Raw genomic sequence first — 23,983 nt, 5'->3', positions numbered from 1 at the left:
ACGAAGAAGGCTGCTGGTATCACCATGGCGGAAACAGAGCAGCAGTCAGGTAAAGCATACATTTTGAATAACCGAAGTTGCAGTCTGGGCTCGTTGTGGTGCTTGCGGGCCAACTTGAGCTCGTGCTCTGTATTGTTCCGTTGGCAGCCGGTGTCGCACAACAAAACAAACAAACAAACAAACAAACAAAAAAGCCTCGCTTGCTTGTTTTGCCGTCCGGGAGGCGTTAGCTAGCACGTAGAGTGAATTTGGATGAGGCAGTTTGCAGCGTTGCACCGCTGCCTTTTGCCCATTTATTACGAGCATCATCGGGACTAACTCTATTTAAAAGTCGGAGGGTTCAGTTATTCCACGGTTGCGCTTTGCAAACGCAAACCAAACCGAGGCTGATGTGGCGAATGGAGGCTAAGTATTCACGTTGCCATTTATGAAACGTTCTCATTTAAAGGGCTGACTCTGATTTTGTATTTCGCTCCCAGAGAGTTGGTCGAGTCGCAGGAGAACGATTTCCACGCGAATTGTCAATATTGAAGCTGCAGAGGGCGAAATATACTGAATTTCAGTCCAGCTCTAAAACTATATACAATACATTTCCCATAATGCAACTCAGTGGCATCTTTTCATTAGAGGACCCCTGCCTGGTAAAACATCCACTTCTTTTACACCCCAGTTTGCAATTCAGGCTTCCTGTGATGAATCTATATTAGATAGTAGAAAGTGCATAAAATTAGCTATAGCACATTCAGTCATACTGAATTTGAAAACCTAAAGTTAGCTGCCACACAAAACTACAAGATATCTGCTGCATACCGTAAACTGGAATGGTCTCAGATTAGGTTGATTTAAATCAATTGCCATTGATATTAATATTAAGAAAACTGTCTCTCCTTAACTTATTTAGGATCCACTCCTGAGGATGAAGCACCTGAAGTCACAGCCAGCGACGCCTTCATGGTGCCCAAGAAAGAAATCAGCATGGTGCCTGACATGGGCAAGTGGAAGAGATCTCAAGTAGGTTGCTGCCTGTCGCTGTGTGAACACACGAAATGTTTTGTCTGGCTTCCCAAGTTGTGTGCAAAAACTACCAAACCACACACACACACACCAAGAACAGGGTTAGAAATCACGCGTGGGCCTCACTCGGTGTCCTACTGACACTGGGACCAGCCCATGTTTCTCAATTCGTCAAAAGTGAATTTGGTGTCTTAACAGCAAAAAAAAAAAAAAGACAGAAATAGGCTTTGTTCACGCACTGTAGTTTGGTTCCTGTAGTTGTATAGAGGTGTTCTTAGCATTTATGCTTTGTAGAATGCTGCTGCTCAGATTGATTCCAAGCAAATTCTAATAAAAAAAACCCAGGGAAATCAGTTTCGTCTGATGCAGTCCATCACAGTGAACATTTGCTTCACCGTGATCAATATCAATTTTGCATATACATTCCTGTTTAATATCATAGTATTTCAGTTGTTGTAGCAGTCCGTCTGACTACACACTTCCTGATACATCCCATGCTCAACACATCTCTCCTCCCCACAGGCATATGCTGACTACATGGGCTTCGTTCTGACACTGAACGAAGGCGTGAAGGGAAAGAAGCTCACGTGCGAATATAAAGTGTCAGAGGTATGTTGCCTTTCTAATCAGTGGCCTAAAAGCCTGCACTGGTAGCCTTTTATGTTTATAAGGTTGATTATCATTGGCAGTGAAAGGATAGGAAAACAACAGTCACGTGCCAGTGTTTTATTGAAAGAGTACATATTTCCAATCTTTTTTTTTTTTTTTATTAAGTATGTTAAATGACTTGAATTGTATATACAATACATCACACAGCTTATATCCTTCAGCAAGAGTTCAGTAAAGTACAACATTAGTGTTAAAGATCATTCTTGACCTTGGTAATAGTAGTTTTAGTTTAGTTTTGGCCTTCTGTCAACACGAAGTTGGTGTTTTTCATTCTCAAAAGAGAGCTTTTTCAAGAGACCCCTTTTCTGATCTGTAAATATTATGACTTTTTTGTGGGCGGAGCTTAGGTGGAGGCAGAATAATTCCCTGAACATGTTAGCTAACGCTAGCTAGCAAGTTCTGTTGGCTTGTTTTTCGAACTATGGCTGAAGAAAATCCGAGTTCCTCTGAATATGTATGGTCACTCACTCGGTTAAAGTTAACGTTAACAACCCGTACATGCTCACTCATGTGGATGGACGATCTGACAGGCTTACCTATGGCGGAATGGCCAGACATTTAGCATTGCACCTACCTGATAGAGAAACCAAGCGTGTATAGCAAACAGAACCTGAGGGCGTATAAATCTTTACATGCCTATAACTATGTCCTGAATGGTCATGTACAAGACTTGAAATGCAAAAGATTTAACAGATGAGTTTTGTCTCTGGCCGTACCACTAGCTAACAAAGTTAGCTAATGCGCTAAAGTTAGCGAAACGAGATAAATCGCCTATTCCTCAGAGTTATCTGATGAGGTGGGCATGACAGACCTTACAAGACTTTATTTAACCTTACCTTACATTTTAGTCCATGGCCTCAGTCCAAACCTTTCGTCTTATCACGTTTAACCGTGGTTCTGTACACTGTTTGCTTAACAAGTCTTTGATTTTTTTTGCGGGGGGACTGGCAGTGGCAGTTCGTATGTGATAAGATTTCAATTTGGAGCCATTACTCCTTCGATTCTGGCACTCTGGTGATTCGTGTTTTCCCTCCGGTGTTTTTGCCTCCAGCTGACGCCGCAACGTAATCATGACGTCTGCATTAAAAGGGTCTATGAACGCTCTCTCCACAGTGGAGGAATCGGAGCTAGTGAAACTCTCTGTTCTCCTTCAAGCGGCAGTCATGAGCCAAGAAATAATCTTTCATGCTTGGCCATTTGTCTGAGAATGTCAATCGACATTGCTACTTTATTTGTTTGCCCTTTATTTCTCTTTGTGCTCGTTAAACCCATCACATGATGATGATGATGATAGATATCAGTTACAGTGTCGCTGCAGTCACTGTTGCCTTGTTGTGTGACAGACGGTGGAGAAGCTACTAGATCTTTTGGGGACTCTGGACCGATGGATAAACGAGACCCCTCCTGTTGACCAGCCGTCGCGCTTTGGTAATAAGGCCTACAGAACTTGGTACACCAAATTAGACCAGGTTAGTAGTGTACACACACACACACACACACACACACACACACCACAAGAGCTCAAACAGAGCAACATTTAACCGATTTTCCAATGTCTGATGCCAAGTACTGATCTGATACCATCTGTAAACCTCTCTGTGTGGTAATGATTAAAATCATTCCGCAGTATGCTTCCAAAAAACCAAGATGGCGACGGCCTGAACTCAAGGCTTCAAAACGGTAGTCCACAAACCAATGGGTGATGTCACGGTCTGTGGTCCACGTGGCCGGTGGGAAAGGTTCCTACATCTCTTCACCAAAACCTGTTCATGGATCACAAACGAAAACCCGACCTGCAAAACAACGTAGCTCCTCCGTAGTGTTTTACAAGTTGCCGCAACTTCATTGTTAATTAATTGTAACATCGGCCTTTGCTCTCTTGATCAAGCTTTGTTAATCATGTGACGACCTGAATTGCATATTTCATCCATGTTCTAAAACTGCCACTTGTCCAAAAGTGCGGGAAAATGTCTAAATCTGGTTTTACAAACACTCCATTATAAAAAAAACTAGAATAATAATTTTAGCCAATAGCTTTGTCAAAACTTCCAGTTTCAAAGTAAAGGACACCCTGATTTCACATTAAAATGCATTTATTGACAGGCACATGCAGGAAGTGACCTAGTATCAGCCCTGAGCATCACTAATATTTAACTTAGCGCTTTCTCACACATGACGACCACATGCTCTGTATGTAGATGCCTTGCAGCTGACAGATGATTTTGGTGTGTGTGTGTGTGTGTGTGTTTTAGGAAGCAGAGGCCTTGGTGTCAGGGGTGCTCCCCGCTGACAAGTGTGCTGCAGCTCCAGAAATAGCCGTCTATCTGAAAGAGTCTGTGGGGAACGCCACCAGGATAGACTACGGAACAGGTAATAGTGCTGTGTGTCTGTGTTTTTGATTTCGGTCCAGTACCCCCTTTTTTTAAAAAATTCTATTAGCCTGGCATCGCCGTTCACCAGCGGGCGCAGACCAAAATGCCTTCTGGACGCAATTGGATAGACCGACAACCAATCAAAGCAACGAAGCTGGCGACGTAGCGCTGTGCGACGGAAAAAATGTAAACGGACTGCGGCGCGCATAGACGAGCTGTGATGGTGTAGAGAAAAACATACCGCCCAGTTCAGTTCAATTCAACAGAGCATTCCACGTCAGCGGCAGCCATCTTGGTTGTTTATTACGAAAATGCCGCAGCAGCGCTCCTCTTGTCAGTCATCGTATCAAACTATCAAACTTTCATGGTTTTCATGGTTCTTACAATTGCGCATGTAGCGTTGGAGTCATTAGGAAATTAATTATATATTATATATATATATATATATATATATATATATTTTTTTTTTTTTCAATGCCGTCAGCTCCAGAAATTTGTATCTGCAAGGGGTCAGATCACCTCTAGGACATTAAAACCAGTTCATGATTTACATACAGTGCATCCGGAAAGTATTCACAGCGCTTCACTTTTTCCACATTTTGTTATGTTGCAGCCTTATACCAAAATGGATTAAATTCATTTTTTCCTCAAAATTCTACACACAACACCCCATAATGACAACGTGAAAAAAGTTTATTTGAGATTTTTGCAAATTTATTAAAAATAAAAAACCTGAGAAATCACATGTACATAAGTATTCACAGCCTTTGCTCAATACTTTGTTGATGCACCTTTGGCAGCAATTACAGCCTCAAGTCTTTTTGAATATGATGCCACAAGCTTGGCACACCTATCTTTGGGCAGTTTCACCCATTCCTCTTTGCAGCACCTCTCAAGCTCCATCAGGTTGGATGGGAAGCGTCGGTGCACAGCCATTTTCAGATCTCTCCAGAGATGTTCAATCGGATTCAAGTCTGGGCTCTGGCTGGGCCACTCAAGGACATTCACAGAGTTGTCCTGAAGCCACTCCTTTGATATCTTGGCTGTGTGCTTAGGGTCGTTGTCCTGCTGAAAGATAAACCGTCGCCCCAGTCTGAGGTCAAGAGCGCTCTGGAGCAGGTTTTCATCCAGGATGTCTCTGTACTTTGCTGCATTCATCTTTCCCTCTATCCTGACTAGTCTCCCAGTTCCTGCCGCTGAAAAACATCCCCACAGCATGATGCTGCCACCACCATGCTTCACTGTAGGGATGGTATTGGCCTGGTGATGAGCGGTGCCTGGTTTCCTCCAAACGTGACGCCTGGCATTCACACCAAAGAGTTCAATCTTTGTCTCATCAGACCAGAGAATTTTGTTTCTCATGGTCTGAGAGTCCTTCAGGTGCCTTTTGGCAAACTCCAGGCGGGCTGCTATGTGCCTTTTACTAAGGAGTGGCTTCCGTCTGGCCACTCTACCATACAGGCCTGATTGGTGGATTGCTGCAGAGATGGTTGTCCTTCTGGAAGGTTCTCCTCTCTCCACAGAGGAACTCTGGAGCTCTGACCGAGTGACCATCGGGTTCTTGGTCACCTCCCTGACTAAGGCCCTTCTCCCCCGATTACTCAGTTTAGATGGCCGGCCAGCTCTAGGAAGAGTCCTGGTGGTTCCGAACTTCTTCCACTTACGGATGATGGAGGCCACTGTGCTCATTGGGACCTTCAAAGCAGCAGAAATTTTTCTGTAACCTTCCCCAGATTTGTGCCTCGAGACAATCCTGTCTCGGAGGTCTACAGACAATTCCTTTGACTTCATGCTTGGTTTGTGCTCTGACATGCACTGTCAACTGTGGGACCTTATATAGACAGGTGTGTGCCTTTCCAAATCATGTCCAATCAACTGAATTTACCACAGGTGGACTCCAATTAAGCTGCAGAAACATCTCAAGGATGATCAGTGGAAACAGGATGCACCTGAGCTCAATTTTGAGCTTCATGGCAAAGGCTGTGAATACTTATGTACATGTGATTTCTTAGTTTTTTATTTTTAATAAATTTGCAAAAATTTCAAAAAAACTTTTTTCACATTGTCATTATGGGGTGTTGTGTGTAGAATTTTGAGGAAAAAAAATAATTTAATCCATTTTGGAATAAGGGTGTAACATAACAAAATGTGGAAAAAGTGAAGCGCCGTGAATACTTTCCGGATGCACTGTATATTACTTAATCCATCAGATCAGTCAAACCGAATCAGTGATGCGCTGCAGCTCCGTCATGTGTGAGTCTCATGTCCTGTAAATACATAAAAAAAAAAAAAAAAAAACTAGGTTAGAATGGTGCATAGAGAGTGTGAAGAGTCAAGAGATGTAAAATTGGTTCCTTGGAGCTTGAGCAAAGACGACACTCGGACAAAAGGCCAAATATCCCGGCAGAAGTTAAAGCACGTGGTAGTGTTATCTAAACTGAAATGTCTAAAGCCGACTGCGCACAGATCCTGGATCACGTTTGAAGATCTTTTTCTTTTTTTTATGTGTGTATATTTCTCTCCTCAGGTCACGAAGCTGCTTTCGCTGCGTTCCTCTGCTGTCTCTGTAAGGTCGGAGCTCTCCGGGTAGATGATCAGCTGGCCATCGTTTTTATGGTTTTCAACAGGTGAGCTGTTACTGTGCTGTGGCCTGCTGTGCAGATAATGGGATATTGGGGGTCTTGGCTGTCAGTCGGGGTCCACCGCTTTGGACCGGACTGAAATCTTTCAGTCACTGGATGGATTGCCGTGAGATTTTTGTGCAGACATTTGTGCTCCCCAGAGGATGAATCCTAATAATGTTGGTGATCCTCTTAACTTTTCATCCGGTTCACTTTACAGTGTGCATTCCAACCTCACAGAGTTGGCTGTATGGCTTTAAAAAAGACTGTATACAAAGATGGACGACATGACGTCTCGATGCCCCCCCCCCCCCTGGTGGCCCACTGCAGTATAGGCCATAAGCCCCGCCCCCTCCATGTTAGCAAAATACACGTCAAATTTTTCCCAAAGACGGTTTCTGTCATTTTAGGTAGTCGTTACCATGCTGAGGTTTGTTCAAGTGTGAAAGGGGGGTGAAACGTCATTGGCTCCCTCCAGTGTGAGGGAATGGAGATGCGTCGGCCATCTGTATATACAGTCATTATGGTGTCCACAATCACTCCCAATGGAAACAATGGAACTAAGAAAAGCGCTGTCCATGATATGTACACTACTTTCTGCTAACAATCCTGCTAACAATGCCTCCGAGCCTATCTGAGAGTGAACACAACCCCCCCCCCCCCCAGTTAGCTATTGTAGCTAACTGCTGTATAGTTGTGACATCACAACCTTACGGAAGTCCTGATGGCTCGTTTCTAAAGGCACAGTGTCTGCATTTCTCCGTGGACAGAGCGTTTTGATCCTTTCACAATGTTTATACAGCACCTAGACCTGCTTTATAATCAAACAAGACATAGAGCTCTCACTGTCTACAATGTGGGGCCTTTAATGTATATTATAAAGAGTGCGGTCAAGACCTGCTCCATATGTAAAGTGTCATCAGATGACTTTTGTTGTGATTCGGTGCTGTTGTGACAAATCCAATTGAATTGAAAATGAATTGAATTAACGTCGATTTGTCAGGTATTTAATTCACTGCATTAGCTAGACATCACCCAGCCCAGACTGTAGCCAGCACGATATTAGCTTAACTGTTAATATTACTCTATTCTGACCCTCTTGCAACATCCTGCTCTCTCTCTCCCTGTGTGTGTGTGTGTGTGTGTGTGTGGTGTAATGTGTTTTTGCAGGTATCTCTCTGTGATGCGGAAGCTGCAGAGGACCTACCGAATGGAGCCAGCTGGAAGCCAAGGTGTATGGGGACTGGATGACTTCCAGTTCCTGCCCTTCATCTGGGGGAGCTCCCAGTTCATAGGTGAGAGCATCGCCACAGCGGTTCAGTAAACACTGTAGAACACAAGCATGTCTCTTATCAGAGGAGGATGAGGAGCGTAGTGTTTCTGGGGGCCGGGGGCCTCACTGATTGCCGTACAAAAACACAACTTTATAACTTTATTCACTGATTTTGGCGAAACGTGATCGTGTTTTATGGAGAAAGCGTTCCCTGTTTTCCCTCTGATGTCCTCTGGCTGCTCTGCCTTCACGTGCTTTACACGTTGCTAAAGTAACCGCTAACTGTAGCTGCTGTTAGCTTATTAGCTTGGCTAGTCGTGCAGCTAGCGGCCCATTACTGTGCTAGCGATGTGACCACAACACTCCCCCAGGGCTCTCCCCGAGCTCCCAGTCCAGGCAGAGTCAGCTAGCGTTAACAGGACCGCTCGCCGCTGCACAGTGGACTAGCTCACAACAGCTCCAGTTAGCGGTTACATCAATAACCTGTTGCTGTAGCATGACGTTCACGTTCACACTGCTAAAATAATGTGGCCCAGCCCAGAATGTGGCCCGAGCGATCAGCCCCAGACCTAAGGACCTAAGGACCTTCCTCTGGCGTCACAAAGAGCTCACCAAGGAATAACTGTTTACAAGCAGCCCCAAATGATGGATGATGAGTTTAGATGTGAAAGCACCTTTTATTTTATTTTATTTTTTTTAGAGGTCCCTGTCCAAGGACGACTGCATGAGCTCTGACGCATAGGAAGGTCCCTGAAATGGGTGACGAGTTTAGGGATGCTAAAACAGGGCTAACGTGGTCTTTAGATTTGAATTTTAGACAATATGACTTCCCCCCCCCCCCACCACCGCTGTCATTTGGACTTGTAGGGAAAAGCACGGGTGTAGCTAAAAACACTAACAATGGCTCTGTTCAAGTGAGCCATGACGGTGTGACAGTGAGCCAGCATGAACAACACCAGGACCCTGAAACCGAAGCAGCCAAATGGAATCCAGCCATTCAACTCGTTTTTATTCTTGTCCTACCGACAACTCTACTCTGCTGATTCGAAAGTCGCTGCCGTAGTTGTGCGTGCGCCCCCCCCCCCCCCCCACACACATCCCCCGCATCTCCACAACAGCTGGGAGGTCAGTGGGCAAGGTGAGCAGTGACACCCGGTGGTGAACATGCGCACTTACAGCTCGCTCTCCCCTTCAGATCACCCGACACTGGAGCCTCGGCACTTCATCGACGAGAGGGTGGTGAACGAGCATCACCAGGACTACATGTTTCTGGACTGCATCAAGTTCATAAATGAGGTGGGAAAGACGCATTTGGTTTCCCTTTTTTTTATTTGCACAATTGAATCATATATTCTGCATGAACATATTCACCTTACAAAATGTTACGTATGTAATATAGTAAAAATAGCAGGATGCAATACTTAAAAAGCTGCTCTAATCAATATGTTTTTTATATTTTCAATGGGTCAGATGACCATGTGTAGTGTGAAAAGTTTTTTTTTTTTTTTTTTTTGCTTCTTTCAGTTCATTGTTTTGGCTTTACAATCCGCACCTTTACTGTTTTGGCAAAAAAAAAAAGCTGACACAGTTAGCAAGTGAAAGAAAGTAGAGCGTTCAGCAGCTCAAGAGCCAGATATTCTTCTCAGGAGCTGCTGGAAACCAAAATCAGAGAGGAGCGAGTCTCTAGCTGAATGGTAACGTAGCACTCTGTCAGGTGGACGTATAGGGAAACGTTTGCGAACACATCCGCCGTGAGAACTTCAGAAGGTGACGCGTCAGTGTGTTGTTTAAAGCTTGTTGCGCTGCCCCCAAGTGGCCAAAAGACAATAATGAATGGAGGTTTAAGAGGACCAGGGTCCAGTGAGCTCCTCCAGAGCTTAAGTATAGGTAGGCCTCACCTCCAGGACGCCGAGGATCAAGTTATGTTCGTCAGTAACATAACACTATTTTGCAACTCGCAAAATCCCGGGCTTAGCTCCTCCCCAGACGACTGTGATTGGTTTAAAGAAAAACAAACAAGCCAGAGCGTTTTGGTCCCGCTCCCTGTCCCAGAGCGACGCTGGGTTGAGCCAGACCTGTCTCCAAAGTGCGGAGACAGGTCTGAGCTATGCGAGACTCGCCATGAAAACTTTATAAGGTGACGATTTTCCTTGTCAATTCATCCTAATTACAAAAGTATTTTCTCATTCACCTCGGATCGGTCTCTGAGATTCCTGCCATTCAAATAATTTAACGCTTAACTTTCCAGAAACAGTGTCCCCGATACTCTAGATAATCCACAGAAGACACTGTCAACCAAACTGCTTCTTCAGTTGGAATTGTTTCCACTGTTGGAACTGTTGACCGTAGAGGCCATACTCTTTATGCTATTATTTACTGAGACCCAACAGTTCCCACCATGAGCGAGCACTTGGTGACATCACATTCAGTGCCAAGTGAAAATCTTTTTAAGTGATACAAATGTAGTAAAACTGAAACACCAGTATACGTTCCGAAAAACCCCAAAGACTCTTCATTTACCGCCATAAACGGCAAAGAAAAAGCAGCAGATCGTCACATTTAAGAAGCTGGAGCCGGCAAACGTTTGACATGTTTGCTTGAAAAAAAAAAAAAGACTGAAACGATTTTATCGACTATCAACATAGTTGGCAACTAATTCCCGTGTATCCAGTCAGTGTTTACTTTTAGGCATCGTACTGATGTAGCTGTTGGAATAAAAAAAAAAAAGTGGTGGACCGCTGAATGTGGTTCTTGTCCGGGAAAAGGATGAGAGGGTGACGGCAGATGGATTCCATTGGTAGAGCGCCAGAGCAGGAACCGTGCGCTTTGTTTTGGGGTTTCGGAGGAAAAGGAGGGGAGGGAAGTAGAGGAAGGCGTTGGTGGAGCAGCTACATCCTTTTCCTCCTTCCCACTCAGACGCCCCCCCTCCCTCCTCCTCCTCCTGCTGCTTGACCTCTCCCTCCTCCTCACGGTCATGAAAGGATGCTGCTGTTGTGTGAAGAAGGTTCTCCTCATCCGTTACTCCGTTTTATTAATTTTTTTGTGACTTTGCTCCGTCTTTTGTTGACTTTTTACTTTTGCTTTTTACTGAGTTTTAGGGCTGAAACAATTGGACAGAAAATGAATCTGCAAATATTTAGATAATGGTGGTTTGGGTCATTTTTTTTTTCTTTTCCCTCTGGTTGCAGCTTATTCAACGTGAGGATTTTTGCTGCTTTCGTCTGTTTTTATATCATTGTAAACTGAACATCTTTGGGTTTGCTGGTGGCCACTCAAAACAAAGACATTTGAAAATGTCACCTCGGGCTCTGCTGCAGGAATGAGTCCTAAAACCCGGAAATGAGTCTGCGTGTTTACACTTCCGGTTCCCTCGCCTGGAAGTCAATGGGCGGTTGCTAACAAGCGGCTAAATGAGACAACTACATTAAACGTCGTCATACCGAACACAGAAAGTCATCTACTCACTAGTCCGCCTTTACAGCCTCGCTGTGTTTATACTCTATATCTATCTGTTTATATATCTATATCTATCTATATTCTCTTAAAAGTGAAGCTTAGTGGTGGTGACGTTGAAGTAACGCGACCGTGCTGTAGTTCCTTTATAGCCTAACATTAGCTTTTTTACTATTGGCGATTCCGTTTACGCTTCAAAAATCATAAAAATGGTGTCCATTAGTGAATCCAGGTTTATACAGTCTGTTACTGTGAGTACATTTTTATCAATCCTAGTGTTAAAATGACAAATTCTCATCGTCAACGTCAGAGTTAAATGTTTTTTAGTTCCACTGGTCAGAAGTTGAGACGGGTCATTGTTAAAGAGTTATGTTTTGATGCTTACACCAACACATGGAAATGATGGCTGTATAATATAAAAATCATGATTATATAAACAGAAAAGGAGTCATATCTGAAAATGAGTTCCTATATGCGGGTTAGCTCTAAAAACTCTGCCGGTGATCCAGTTAACTGTGAATAAGCTTGACTTTTTGCATGTTTGGGTTTTTAAGGACATGATAACAGGTCCAGATGAGGCATGTCAATGATGAATCATTAATCAATTCATTGCCGTTAAGAATTCAACCGAAAAAATGTAGTAACTGATCATGTGTGGTTGTACCACAAGAGGGCGCACCTCACCTTTGCAGTTCAGGAAAAACTACTGGCTCAGCAAACGGTCAGGGGTCAATCGTGAGGCAAGATGAAGGGTAAACGTAGCGGACTGTGAGGGATTTCGTGAGCTGCTGAACTACTTTGAGCCGGGCCATCGCAATCCCTCATGAGGTGCAAGTACTAGCCGCGTTGAGAAATATTGTTTCACGTATCTAATGTACCGCCAGAATCGTTTAAATGGAAGTGAGAAGCTGAGACGTGCGTTTTGTATCATATTGATGATTAATCGATTATTGATTGTTAACGCGTTCCACTATCGGAAAATACCCTAGACCCTAGTCCAGGTCCATTTTGAGCTAGTTTTTGAAGACTTTTGAAGAGAGAGAATAAAGTCAAGCTAACTTGCGTATCCACGGCCCGGCCACGCCAGAAAGCGTCTTTGCGAACATTTTGGTTCTAGAAGCTCAGTGATGTGATTTATGGTCGCCGTAGTGTCTCCGGCGCGAGGGTCCGTGCTCCCAAAACGACGTCACCGCGCCACACCGAAGGCTCCGCAAGCTGTCGAGGCGCGTGGTCGTGCACCTCTGAATATTTGTAACCGGGCGACGCGACATTTCAACACGGACGCCCGTGAAACTCGTACATCATTTCAAACGCCTCTACGAACCTTCCATGAGAGACCACAGTGGACAGCCACATGATTCTGGACTCATGGAGAGAGACCGCCGCCGCATTTAATAGATAAAAAAACGGGTACATTCCTCCTCAGCAACAACAAGCTCTAGTGCTGAGTGCAGCTATGTTGGTTTATGACGATCTTACACCGGCGTTACAGAGAATACTGCAACGGATGCGACCTCAATGCATCACGCGACATCCGCGGCGGCCTGCTCGCACGAGCACAAACAAGGCCCAGCACTCGCAGTCCGTCACAATAGCGGTTAAAACGTGGTTCCAAAGTGCTGCAAGGTTTATTTCAACGGCAGGTCACCATGGCAACGACACAAGGCGCAATAGTTCACCAGTTAACTCTCCCTGGTGAAATCAAGCTAACTGTGGGTTAAGCTGATCGCAAAGGTGTCCATATTTTTCCTTTCGGTAAGCGACGCAGAGTAAACAAGATAACACACTCGGGCGTTCTTCTTCTCCGTTCTTGGATCCGCTCCTCGCCTGATCCGGTCTTGAAACTGCGGACTTGTTTCCCCCCCCTCTTGTTTACTGTTTGCTCAGGCAGGCCTGTAAAAGCGTGCAACGCTCCACATGCACACACCAAGTATTGTCCTCCTGTTCACACACATGTGAATACTTCAAACTCATGGTTTTTCTTATTGGGTTTTTTTTATTCACACACAAGGCTCGTGTGTGTTCGTGTGTGTGTGTGTGTGTGTGTGTGTGTGTGTGTGTGTGTGTGTGTGTGTGTGTGTGTGTGTGTGTGTGTGTGTGTGTGTCGTCCTAAACATGAGTCACTTCCTTCCCCACATACTGCTGTGAATCACTCCTTCCTCCAGGGAATATGGGCTGTCTCCACCCCCCTTTTCCTCCCTCTTCCATGCCCTTCCCCCATGTGTTCTCATGCGAGGCCCTGGAAAGTGTCTCGAGCAGTCGGGGGGTGGGTGGAAAAAGGAGGGGGTTGTTAGATTGATTCCCCAGGGTCTGGGTTTGGGTTCCACTGCCTCTTGGGAGAAAATGGTGGGAAAACCATATAGCCCTCACTTCATCCATGCATTCATGAATTCATCGGCTTTGGTCAGTCTCACTTGTTACAGTGACTGTCCACCTTTTTTATATTCTTACTATTTGTCGTCTGTCAGTTGACGTACACACTCGCCGATTCCAGAATTGTATTATTATGGTGTTTATTTAGGTGATACAGTCAGCCTGATTGTATCGCTGATAATAAAGCGACGTAATCGCAAGCTTGTTTTTTTAGCATGTTTTCATTATAAGGTAAACCAGTCAGCCTGTTTTTTGTCTTGCTCTGTATTTCTCTTTCTTAAAATTCTGCTTTTTTTTTTTAAAAACCTAAAAATGAGCCAAGAAAAAAAAATAATGTAACAACCAGAAACCTCAACTAGGCCATTTATCGCGGCATTTAGAGGCTCATTAATCCGGTCCGGTGTGCTTTCTAAGGATCGTTTTCCCACAGTTCACAGTTGCATTTCCAAACGTCAACTGGCTAGCCGGCAGCATCAACGAACTCCCTGCAGTATCTTCATTGGCTCATTGTCAAAGCATGTACATGCAGCATACCTTTTGTCCGAAATTCTGTCGCCAATCTGTAATTCATGAATGTGGGTCTGTGTGACATTTTCCACCCACACTTTTACAATTTCAATATCTACGTGGAAATAAAGTAAAATGGGCGGATTCATTTAAAAAAAAAAAGAATAAAAGAAAATTACTTCCCCGATTAGACGTTTAGAGTTGCTTGTGAGTGCAATGCTGTCATACGGCCACCTCCTCATATGTCCAGCTGCACTAATCGGCTTTCTATTATTAGCAATAGGTAATGAATGATGCTAAGTGCGCCACTATGCTCACCAGCTAGTCGCTAATTGTGTCTTGTGTGACTGTTTCGGTGCTTTCAGGGCTTTTCGGAGCTCTCGGTTCCCTGTGGGCGGAGTCACGTGACCCGTTTATTATAAACATATTGATTATAGCCGCTTTTTAAGGTCTTCAGACCTCCACAAATCAAAACAAATCTTTAAGCGTTAGTACAGAATCTCAAACTTGTCAAGTCCCCGCCCTGCACCGTGCGATAAATCGAACAGCAGGGTTAATCTTTGGATTCCTTCCTGCTTTAAGTTCAAGATCTTCCTCTATAGAAAGTAGCATCTGTTACACTGTACACTGCATGTCTCACATTCATCCTTGCCGAACCCCGACTTTGATGGATATGAGAAGTTTGTAATTTGAGTTGATTGAAAAAAGCGGCTTCAGACGGCTTGAATTCAGTCATTTACAGTGACCCCATTTTCACAGTGTACTGTCTCCACTGCCCATGAATAAGTTCACTATGTCCCAGAAACTGGTAGTTTTGCCAAAATATGGCTTTTCTGCCATGAAAATGGGTCATCATTGGAATCCAATGTAGCTGACTCAACTCAGGCTGACCAAAGCGTCATCGCTGAAGAAACTCCAAACTTTCTAAGGCCACTTTTCCAGCCTGCAGGGAGAGTAAAAAAAAAACAAACATATCACTTTACTGCAATGATGGTTTCAAGAGGACTAAAAAGGAAGGTTTCAAAGCTACCCTGTTAAAAATGTGAACCTCGTGGTTCAATAGAATTAACTAAAGAGATGAACTGTGATTTATATCCTGTATTGATACTAATCAAAGGTTGAAGTTAGATGGTTGTGAAGCATCATTTCGTGGCTTAAGCCTGCACACAAACACACTCTGTCTGCTTATATGCAATCACGGACATGCGTCATCCCCTTGTCGTCCTCCGACATCGCCGGCAGTACCAATCTGAGTTGTCATTAAAGCTCAAGTCCTGTACTCTTTTATTACAGTGTGGATGAGTTGCACCAGACTTGTCCCCCTTCACCTCACCTTCTCTTTCTCTGTTCTGAAGATGAAGACGGGACCGTTCGCCGAACACTCCAACCAGCTGTGGAACATCAGCGCCGTTCCTTCCTGGTCCAAAGTCAACCAGGGCTTGATTAGAATGTACAAGGCCGAGGTACGCCTGCTTGGTTTTCTCTCATTGTTCTCTTTTCTTTTTTTTTTCCGGTCATAAACCAAAGTACTGGACAATTTGAAAAATTTATTGCAAAATCCTAAGGCCGCCGCGAATGACAGCGCTAATAGCTGTTGCGACATTACACTAAAAAAACCACAAATGTCAACCTCATGGTGGCACTAGAGGATCAACAAAGTCATTAGGATTCAACCTCTTTGAAGCATGAATGTCTGACTTTGATGATCCCCTGACTTTTCCTCTTGCACCATCATCAGGTTGACATCTTTTGGTGAGACTGAAATGTCTATTTTTGGATGGATTGCCATGAAATTAGGTACAGACATTCGTTGTCTCCAGAAAAATGGATAATGACTAAACTTGGTGATCCCCTTACATTTCCTCTAGCACTATCGTAAGGTACAAAAGATTCATTTGTCCAGTACTTCGGTTCATGACCAAATTCCTGCAAAACTTTACTGTACTTCGTGTTTCATGCTAATTAGCAATTGTTAGCATGCTAGTACACTGAACCCAGATGGCAACCATGGCTAATGGTACATTTGCTAAACATAACGGACGGATTTCCCGAGGAAATCCAAAGGGTGTGACGTGATGGGCGCTCCCTTGCGTGTCTTCATCTCGCCCTGCTAATTTTCTCGGTAGCAGTTTATCATATGAGCCTCCTGAGCAACAGTGTGCCTTGCCTGAGCCTCTCTTCAGCTCCATGTTCAGCTCCGCCAGAGTGCCAACAGTGTGCGACACTAGCTTTAATAGTTTTGAGTCAGGAGTTTCGTGAAAAATCCGATGTACCAAATTTAGGAGGTTAGCGAATTGGTCTGGCAATGCCAGGTTAGTTTTAATCAACATTACATACATACATACATACATAAATATAAGTATGGGATGGGACTCAGCAGATAGGTCAATTTAAGGGCTTGGATCGGCATCGGAGACAAAAAAGCGGGACATCCCTAGAAATGAGGATCAGTAAAGACCAGCATATTTTGTTACGCTGCAGCTTGAAGGTGTCTTGTTTTTCTAGTTCGAGCTTTTGGACTGAGTGGACTATTTGAGTTTCAAGTTTCAAGTTAGTGCTTTCAGTTTTACCTTGATCGTTTTGTATACATAGATCTTTCCTTTCCTCCCTCAGCACTGATATTTTCCCGCCTGAAGGCTTTGAAATGTATATATTCAAATAAAACCCCTCTTACAAACCCAGTTAGGCTGTATGTAGTTAAGAAACTAGTAACAAAAATGGAGCTGTGTAAACTGGATTTCTCGTAATCCGTCACCCTGATTACGGAAACGATGTTTTCTTGTTGACGTGACAAGAAAGAAATCAGGTTACTGCTGAAAACGGACTGTGAGCAAAACGCCCTAACAGAGTGCTTCTTTGGGTAGTAGAGGAGAGAGGCAGGAAAGGGTTAAGAGAGGAATGGAGAGAATGGAATTGTGTGTGTGTGTGTGTGTGTGTGTGTGTGTGTGTGTGTGTGGGCGGTTGGGGTTGGGGGTGGGGTTGGGGTTGGGGGGGGTGTCTAAGCCCGTTCTCCCCGCCTGCATGCCCACATCCTGTGTTTTCCAGAGCAGCCTGTGAGTCTTCCCAAAGAGCTGAGGGGCCAAGCTGTCTGCCCCCCATCCCTCCTCCTCCTCCTCCTCCCTCCTCCCTCCTCCTCTGCCGTTCCCTTCATTAAATCCTCCCCTCCCTCTGTCCCGACCTTCCTCCAAGCCTGGAGCAACCATCAGCAGACTTGCATTCCTCTCTCCCTTTTCCTGGCCCCACACAGGGTTTCGGGCAGAGGGTTGTACTAGACCTAGAAAGAGCGGAATCCACCATTTTCTGTCTGTGAGAGAGAGAGAGAGAGAGAGAGGGTTCGATTCTGGGGCCTTGACGCCTGTTTTCAAAAAGGAGCAAAAAGAAGCTCTTAGATTGTCATGAAAGAGAATCTCAAATCTAAGGATTGTGCTATAAAACTAGTAGATGTGTTTGTTAGCTTGACTTGAATGGACAGAATTACACAGTATGTGTTGTCCATACTTCCAAAGAGCCACCCAGCTCTCTCATTTTAAAGGCCCCTACTATCACTCATGTATAAGTGGGTTGTTTTTTTTTCTTTCTTCAGGCAGCTATTCGGTTCAGTTCATTCCACTGCACTATAGAAAATCGACTTGCACAGACTTGAACCTTTCCTTGAGATGGATAATTCATCGCAGCGAACACCGTGTCTGGTTCGCTGTCGTCGGGTGCAGCTGTAAGTCTCAACAAGTTCATTTTCCAGACTGCCTGGAAGGAAGGCAACGCATTCAAGAACACTTGCTGGACGAGGCCGGCGTCATTCTAGACTTTTCTCGCCGTGGAATCTTGTGAAAAGGCCAAAACAAAGTCCGGCCGGTCTCTCGACACTTTGGTTCCCTACCCTGTCCAAGCACACTGGTTTCTACTGAAGACATAAACCCTGAAAGATTCACAAATATAGTTTCATTTTCAAAAAAAAAGTGTGACTTTAAGCAGCAAACCACGTATAAGTAGTTCTTTATAAAACATCACTTTGATGTGGAAACGGTCTCTAAGGCAACTCTCGACTTGACGCAGGTGATTCTCCTGCTGGGTATGGCGGGGCACTGCAGTTTGGGACGCATAAGCTAGCCCGTGGTGAACTTTGCATTAGTCCAATGAACAATGTGATAGGAATGATCAATTTAAAGGTGTGACGAATGAATTGCCAGATGCAAGGTGTGTATATAAATCCATAAACACTGTGTCGAATTAGAAGAGAGAGACCGTATTGACGATTTTGCGCGTGATGATCCCAAGAAATGTTCATCATCTGGAAAGGAAGAGACGGACGGTGTAATCACCCTTACAACCCTAACCATATCTGTCCAAGTTCTGTCCTCTGCGGGACATTCTTCTTCGAACCTGCGTAAGCAACTTATTTCATGCTTAGTCTCTTTTATGAATCGAACGCAAGAACACCGTCGGAAATGAGACTAACGAGTATAAATCTGAGAACATTTTTTTTATTTTTTTTATACATGAGGCCCCTGGTCGCTGTAGTTTTTAGCAAACGTTACTCAAACAGGAGGACATAGTGCATTTGTTGGGGACTATTTTCAGCGGTGGATTAATCCACATTTGGTGCTCTGGTGAGTGTTGTAGGTGAAGGCCATTTACATTTTTATCTAGAGCACGAACAAATACACAAATGTGGATTAAGTTAGGAGACAATCAGTATGTTTACCATCACAGACAGGCACATGATATCAGTGTAGACCAAAGTTCTCCGAGGCACAATTTATTTATTTTTTTTCCACGGTTCTGCCCAGATGATCCTGCCTGATAGTGTCGCCGCTCAGACAGACTGAGCGCAAGAGTTCAATTCCACTGTGTTCCCGCAGCACAGCCTCCCAACCCCCAACTGCAGACACCCAAACCCCCCCACCACCCCACCGCTGCTCCCCCCAAAAACTGGGTCCGTGTCTGTGCGCACAAAGGGCCTCCCCTGGGTTGATCCACGGGCCATTTTGAACACATTCAACGTTGAAAGGCCAGAGGGAAGAGTTTGCGCCAACACTTGAGGTCAAGGTTAACTCTCTGGGTTTGGTCTTCACCGATTCACTTCACTGTTCTAAAGACAACTGGCTTTTCCCTCACTAAACCTCAAGCAATGGACGGTCCATGCAACTTCCACACCTGCTTATATCAACACATTTTGTCGGGGCAAACCTCTGAGTGATGAACGGCAGGATATTTACATTTGGTCAGTTTAATAAATTGTGATTTCTAGGTAACCAGCGTATCTGAAATAAACAATTTCTTACCACTCTGATCTCAATTTCTTAGTTTTGGCCATCGTTTCTGTCACCGATGGGAATGACGCCCATAACAGGATCAAACTTGTCCCCCATGACCTAAGGGGGGATTTATGATTCAGCGTCAAGGGATTACAGCGTACCTTCGGGAGGCTATGAGCGCTTACTCGAAAAAATGACATGCTGACCAATCCCAGTTGGCAACAACTGCTTGTGTTTTCTCCTACAAGTTACTGGCGGTGGTAGAGATAGTTGATGGCGAAGACAACATTAAGAAAGCCCTTATCGCGACGTTACAGTGCATTTGCCATCTTCACGGCCGCTGCGATCGCAGTGAATCGGCGGATACTGGATTATTCAGGCCAACACTGATAGGAATATTTAAGAGGTTAAATAATATCAGCATGGTTAATTCATGGGTCCTAGACCGTTGTCGCTCTGTACCACAAAGTAAAGGAAACGCTGTAGTCAGACCACAACTAGGTTACCAAAAACTTTCATCATCCTTGGGGTGTATTTGAAGATGCACTGGGAGCATATGACCATGAATTCGATTCAAGTCAGAATTCTGAGACAAATCCTATCTGAAGCTGGGTGCAGATAAAACTCAATGCCAATTTCTTTACTCTTTTTCCTTTTTTTTTTTCGTTTTCTCTCAAAATTGACCTCGGGAGTGTGAAGTTTTCTATGCCCTTTGCGCATCTTTGTAGACTCGAATGCTTTTGAAACGTGACGGCGCACACTTAAGGACGGTATTTCCTTGAAAGCATTCATGGCGTTGCATTCAGTTGTACACAGAGAAAATGACTAACGTATTTGTACGAATAATAAATAAACGCGTCTATTTGCGCTTGGGCACGAGTGGTCACACAGCAGCTATTACCATATTTGCACCCCTGGCGTGAGCGTCGTCCGCGGGTGGTTGTTGACCATCAGCTGCTGGTGTTGAGCGCTGGCATGACAGCCACGGGTATGTGCTTTAAGAAGTCAGGGGAGATAGTATAAAGAGCGACAAAGTCCTCATTTGGTATCGCGACAGGCGAATGGCTGAGTGGATCAAGTGCGAAACGGTCGCCGTTTAGTCAGGTTCCACCCCAGGTGCTTGTCTCTGCCATGCTACATACACCCGGGTGTAAATAGCCACATTGGCTATTCCACTCTGGGTGCAAATACCATTTAAAAAATTTAAATAAATTAAAAAAAGGTAGGCATGATTGTAATATTATTTCGGAAAGGTGCTGCCTGCCCAACTCATCTATCAACGTAAGGGAGGTTTCGGGCGCTTGTTAGAAGGTCCGCCACATACTGAGGCCTTAACTGTCTTTTTGTTTAAATGCTTGTTTGTTTTTTCTTTCATGTTCGTTAAAACAGTCCCTCTCTCTCTCTCTCTCTTTCTCCTTTTTTTTTCTTCTCTCCTCCCGTTTGCAGTGCTTGGAGAAGTTCCCCGTGATTCAGCACTTCAAATTCGGCAGCCTGCTGTCCATCCAGCCAACGAAGCCTTGACGCTCATGCGCGCACGCGCGTGTGACCGGAAAGACCAAAATCCCCACAGCCCTCCCTTCCTCTGGCATCCTCACACGCAAATACAAGAGTAGCGAACAAATCTTTAAATCACATGCAGTTTGACGCCCGCGTTCCCACGTGTGTGCGCGCGCCCGCATGTGGTCAGGAAAAGCTCGCAGGTCATCCACAACGTTGACGCGGAGCATGTTGGGGATGACCTTTTTTGGAGCATCTTTTTACGTTTCGGTCATTTTATTTATAGAATGGATTTGGATTTGGAGTTTGAATCCGGCTCCTTTTTTTTTTTTTTTTTTTTGTTTTGTCGAGGGATGGAAGGAGTGTGAAGTGTGCTCATTGATGCTTAATGCTTGACTTTACCTCAGAGTTTGGATCCTCATGAGCGGTAGGCCCAGAGTGAGGTGACGCACATAAGACTTTGTGTTCAAAATCTTGTGTCATAGTTTCTTCTTCAGTTTTCTTGGTTTTGCTTTTAAGGCCAAATGTTTTAATTTTGTTGCCGATTGCATCAGTATTTTTAATTGCCCGCTTCATCACCCAACATGTGTGTGCACATTAATAATTTGCGATGGAATGACTGTGTTTGAGTGTTTCTTCCTTAAAACTCCAAATGCCCCGACGTCTCAGTGTCTCGCTCAAGAGATTTCGATTTTTAAAGCTTCCGTAACGGCTCATCCAAAATGGACATGTACAGGATTTCATTTTGCCATCATTTCATGGAAGGTCCGTTTCGGTTTTTGTGGCATGAAAGCTTTCTAGGTAGTTTTATTTGTCCCCTCCCAGTCTGTCCCTTACCCGTCCCAGCTCACCCCAGACTTAAGTTAAATTTATGTCATTTTTCATCTGTTATGTTACAGTAGACATTGTAAATTGACAAACCATACTTGAATAAATTCTCGTGGTTGTACCGTGCAGCTTTTTTTTTCTCGAAATTCTCAAACTTCAAGTATTGTAGTGTTTTTTGTTTTGTTTTGTTTTTTTTACCCCAGATTCAACTCCAGATTTAAATCAATATTAAATTTTGCGTGTCTCAATTTGTTTTAAAGATCAAAATCGTCTAATAAAAGAAAAGCACTTTTTGTGTTTATTATATTGACCTGTCCAACCTGATTTAAATACATTTCATGGGGGGGATTTTGTATTTTGTCTGGCAATTGAATCTTGTTCTCAGTTTCCCACTTGCCCCCCCCCCCCCCCCCCCCCCCCCCCCGTGGTAGTGTAATAAGGCAGCGATGCTCACACTTATTTGAAAGATGCTTTAATCACACATAAAAACTACCACAAAGTGGTTTCAAGTGAGAAAGAGAGCAGAAATGAGCCCTAATACCCGGCAATGAGTCAGCATTTTTACACTTCCTGTTTCCTCGTCTGGAAGTCAATGGGGTTTTTGGTTAGATGCCTGAAATAAGTTCTGTGGTTAACACAAGCTTGAGAGATTTTCACATTTAAAACATAAAACACATCAGCAGATACCCCCACTCATGAATTTTTGAAGGTTTTGCGTGTCTTAAAAAAGGCGGTTGCTAACTACATTAACATCTTAACATCCGAACACAGAGAGTCATCTACTCACTAGTTGTGTTTATACTCTATATCTGTCTGTCTATATATCTATATCTATCTATATTCTCTTCAAAGTGAAGCTTAGCGGTGGTGACGTTGAAGTAATGCGACCGTGCTGTAGTTCCTTTATAGCCTAACGTTAGCTTTTCTACTTCTGGCGATTCCATTTACGCTTCAAAAATCATAAAAGTGGCGTTCATTAGTGAAGATTATCTTGCTGAATAAAACGTGTGAGTATCATAAACTTTTGTTTTGCCACAGAGCTTATTCTCTGCAATAATCCAAAGTCCCATTGGCTTTTTGTCGAGGGGACTGGGGCGACGCTAACTTCCCGGGTTCGCCTCCAAAAACACGTCACCCCTGCAACACTATTGTTTTGTCTTTTCGTCCTCGTTCAGCTCGCCAGGCTTAAATTATTTGTTGGTGAACAACAACTGCCTTAGCTGCACAAACTTGTAAATCGCTCCTTCCGGCCGGGTGAATTATGCGCCCTCCTTAGATTTCATGAATTGCGTAATCGACGGCCGAAAAAACTCCCATATAAGGTTGCCTGCTCCGCTCCACGTGTGGCCGTGTTTCATTACCAAAACATCTACCAAGCAATAAAAAGAAGGTTTGGAAATGGACAGGCAAAAAAAAAACAGCCGGGCAGCCCGCGACTGATATGAGAGGTGGCTATGTGAAAGTCATGGTTGCCTGCAGCAGGCGATGGTCAGGTGTTGTAACGGAGGATGACTCTGGACAGAGACCTGCTTTAAGATGCTGAGGCAGCTGCCAAGGTGGGGATCGGATGTCCACAGAGACGACTGAAATGTAAGCGTGTGTGCTGAAATGTGTCAATAAAAACAAATTCCTGAATCTAAAAGAATGCCCCGTAAATTGGCAACCGCGAGGTCTGGTCTTAATTTGATTGATTGATCATATTTGAACTCTAAGTCATTCTCCGTCCATCCCTCTCTTTTATGATCCATGCCTTCGTCACATTCCGGAACCCGCTATTGCAACAGCGTTCTTTATGGCGCTGTCCTCCAGGACCTCCACGGGCTCCCTGACACTCAACGACGGATTCCAGTTCCAAAGTCCTTCTCCTCGCTCATAAAGCCCCCCCCCTCCCTCCCTGCTCCTCTGATGCTAACCCTCCCGACTCTACCTCTCAGGACCAGCCACCGGACAGTGGGGCAATAGAGCCTTCTCCCTAGCTGCCCCTCCCTCTGGAACTCTCTCCCCAAACACATCGGAGACTGCGCCCGAACTGCCCATGTTCTTTTTACTAGTGTGATTTATGTTGTGTGTCATATGTTTTTAGTGTGTTGCTTTCTTGTGACCATCTTTGGTGTCTTTGGA

At 44.4% G+C, this 23,983-nt stretch overlaps 1 protein-coding gene across 3 annotated transcripts; it reads left to right on the top strand.

Moving 5' to 3' along the window:
- The first annotated feature begins 15 nt into the window (after positions 1-15).
- On the top strand, positions 16-21,983 carry ptpa (protein phosphatase 2 phosphatase activator). 3 transcript variants are annotated; one of them, XM_070924791.1, is made up of 10 exons: positions 16-49; positions 902-1,011; positions 1,537-1,623; positions 3,027-3,152; positions 3,936-4,053; positions 6,583-6,682; positions 7,847-7,971; positions 9,145-9,245; positions 15,638-15,745; positions 20,984-21,983. In XM_070924791.1, exons 1-10 carry the CDS (start codon positions 25-27, stop codon positions 21,056-21,058), a joined length of 975 nt encoding a protein of 324 aa, XP_070780892.1. In that variant the 5' UTR covers positions 16-24; the 3' UTR covers positions 21,059-21,983. The 3 variants fall into 3 exon arrangements, with proteins under 3 accessions (XP_070780892.1, XP_070780891.1, XP_070780893.1); XM_070924790.1 differs by lacking the exons at positions 16-49; positions 3,027-3,152 and having other exon boundaries at positions 906-1,011; XM_070924792.1 differs by lacking the exons at positions 16-49; positions 1,537-1,623 and having other exon boundaries at positions 955-1,011.
- The last annotated feature ends 2,000 nt before the right edge of the window (positions 21,984-23,983 follow it).

Source organism: Enoplosus armatus, chromosome 18 (assembly GCF_043641665.1).
Source record: "Enoplosus armatus isolate fEnoArm2 chromosome 18, fEnoArm2.hap1, whole genome shotgun sequence".
NCBI lineage: Eukaryota > Metazoa > Chordata > Actinopteri > Centrarchiformes > Enoplosidae > Enoplosus > Enoplosus armatus.
This window is presented reverse-complemented; position numbering and strand designations above follow the sequence as displayed.

Bases quoted from the DNA above. Each gene is read 5' to 3' on its own strand.
- ptpa (XM_070924791.1), top strand. From the start codon at position 25: ATGGCGGAAACAGAGCAGCAGTCAG. The intron at 7,972-9,144 runs GTGAGAGCATCG...TCTCCCCTTCAG, and splicing joins GGGGAGCTCCCAGTTCATAG to ATCACCCGACACTGGAGCCT. The intron at 15,746-20,983 runs GTACGCCTGCTT...TCCCGTTTGCAG, and splicing joins TTAGAATGTACAAGGCCGAG to TGCTTGGAGAAGTTCCCCGT.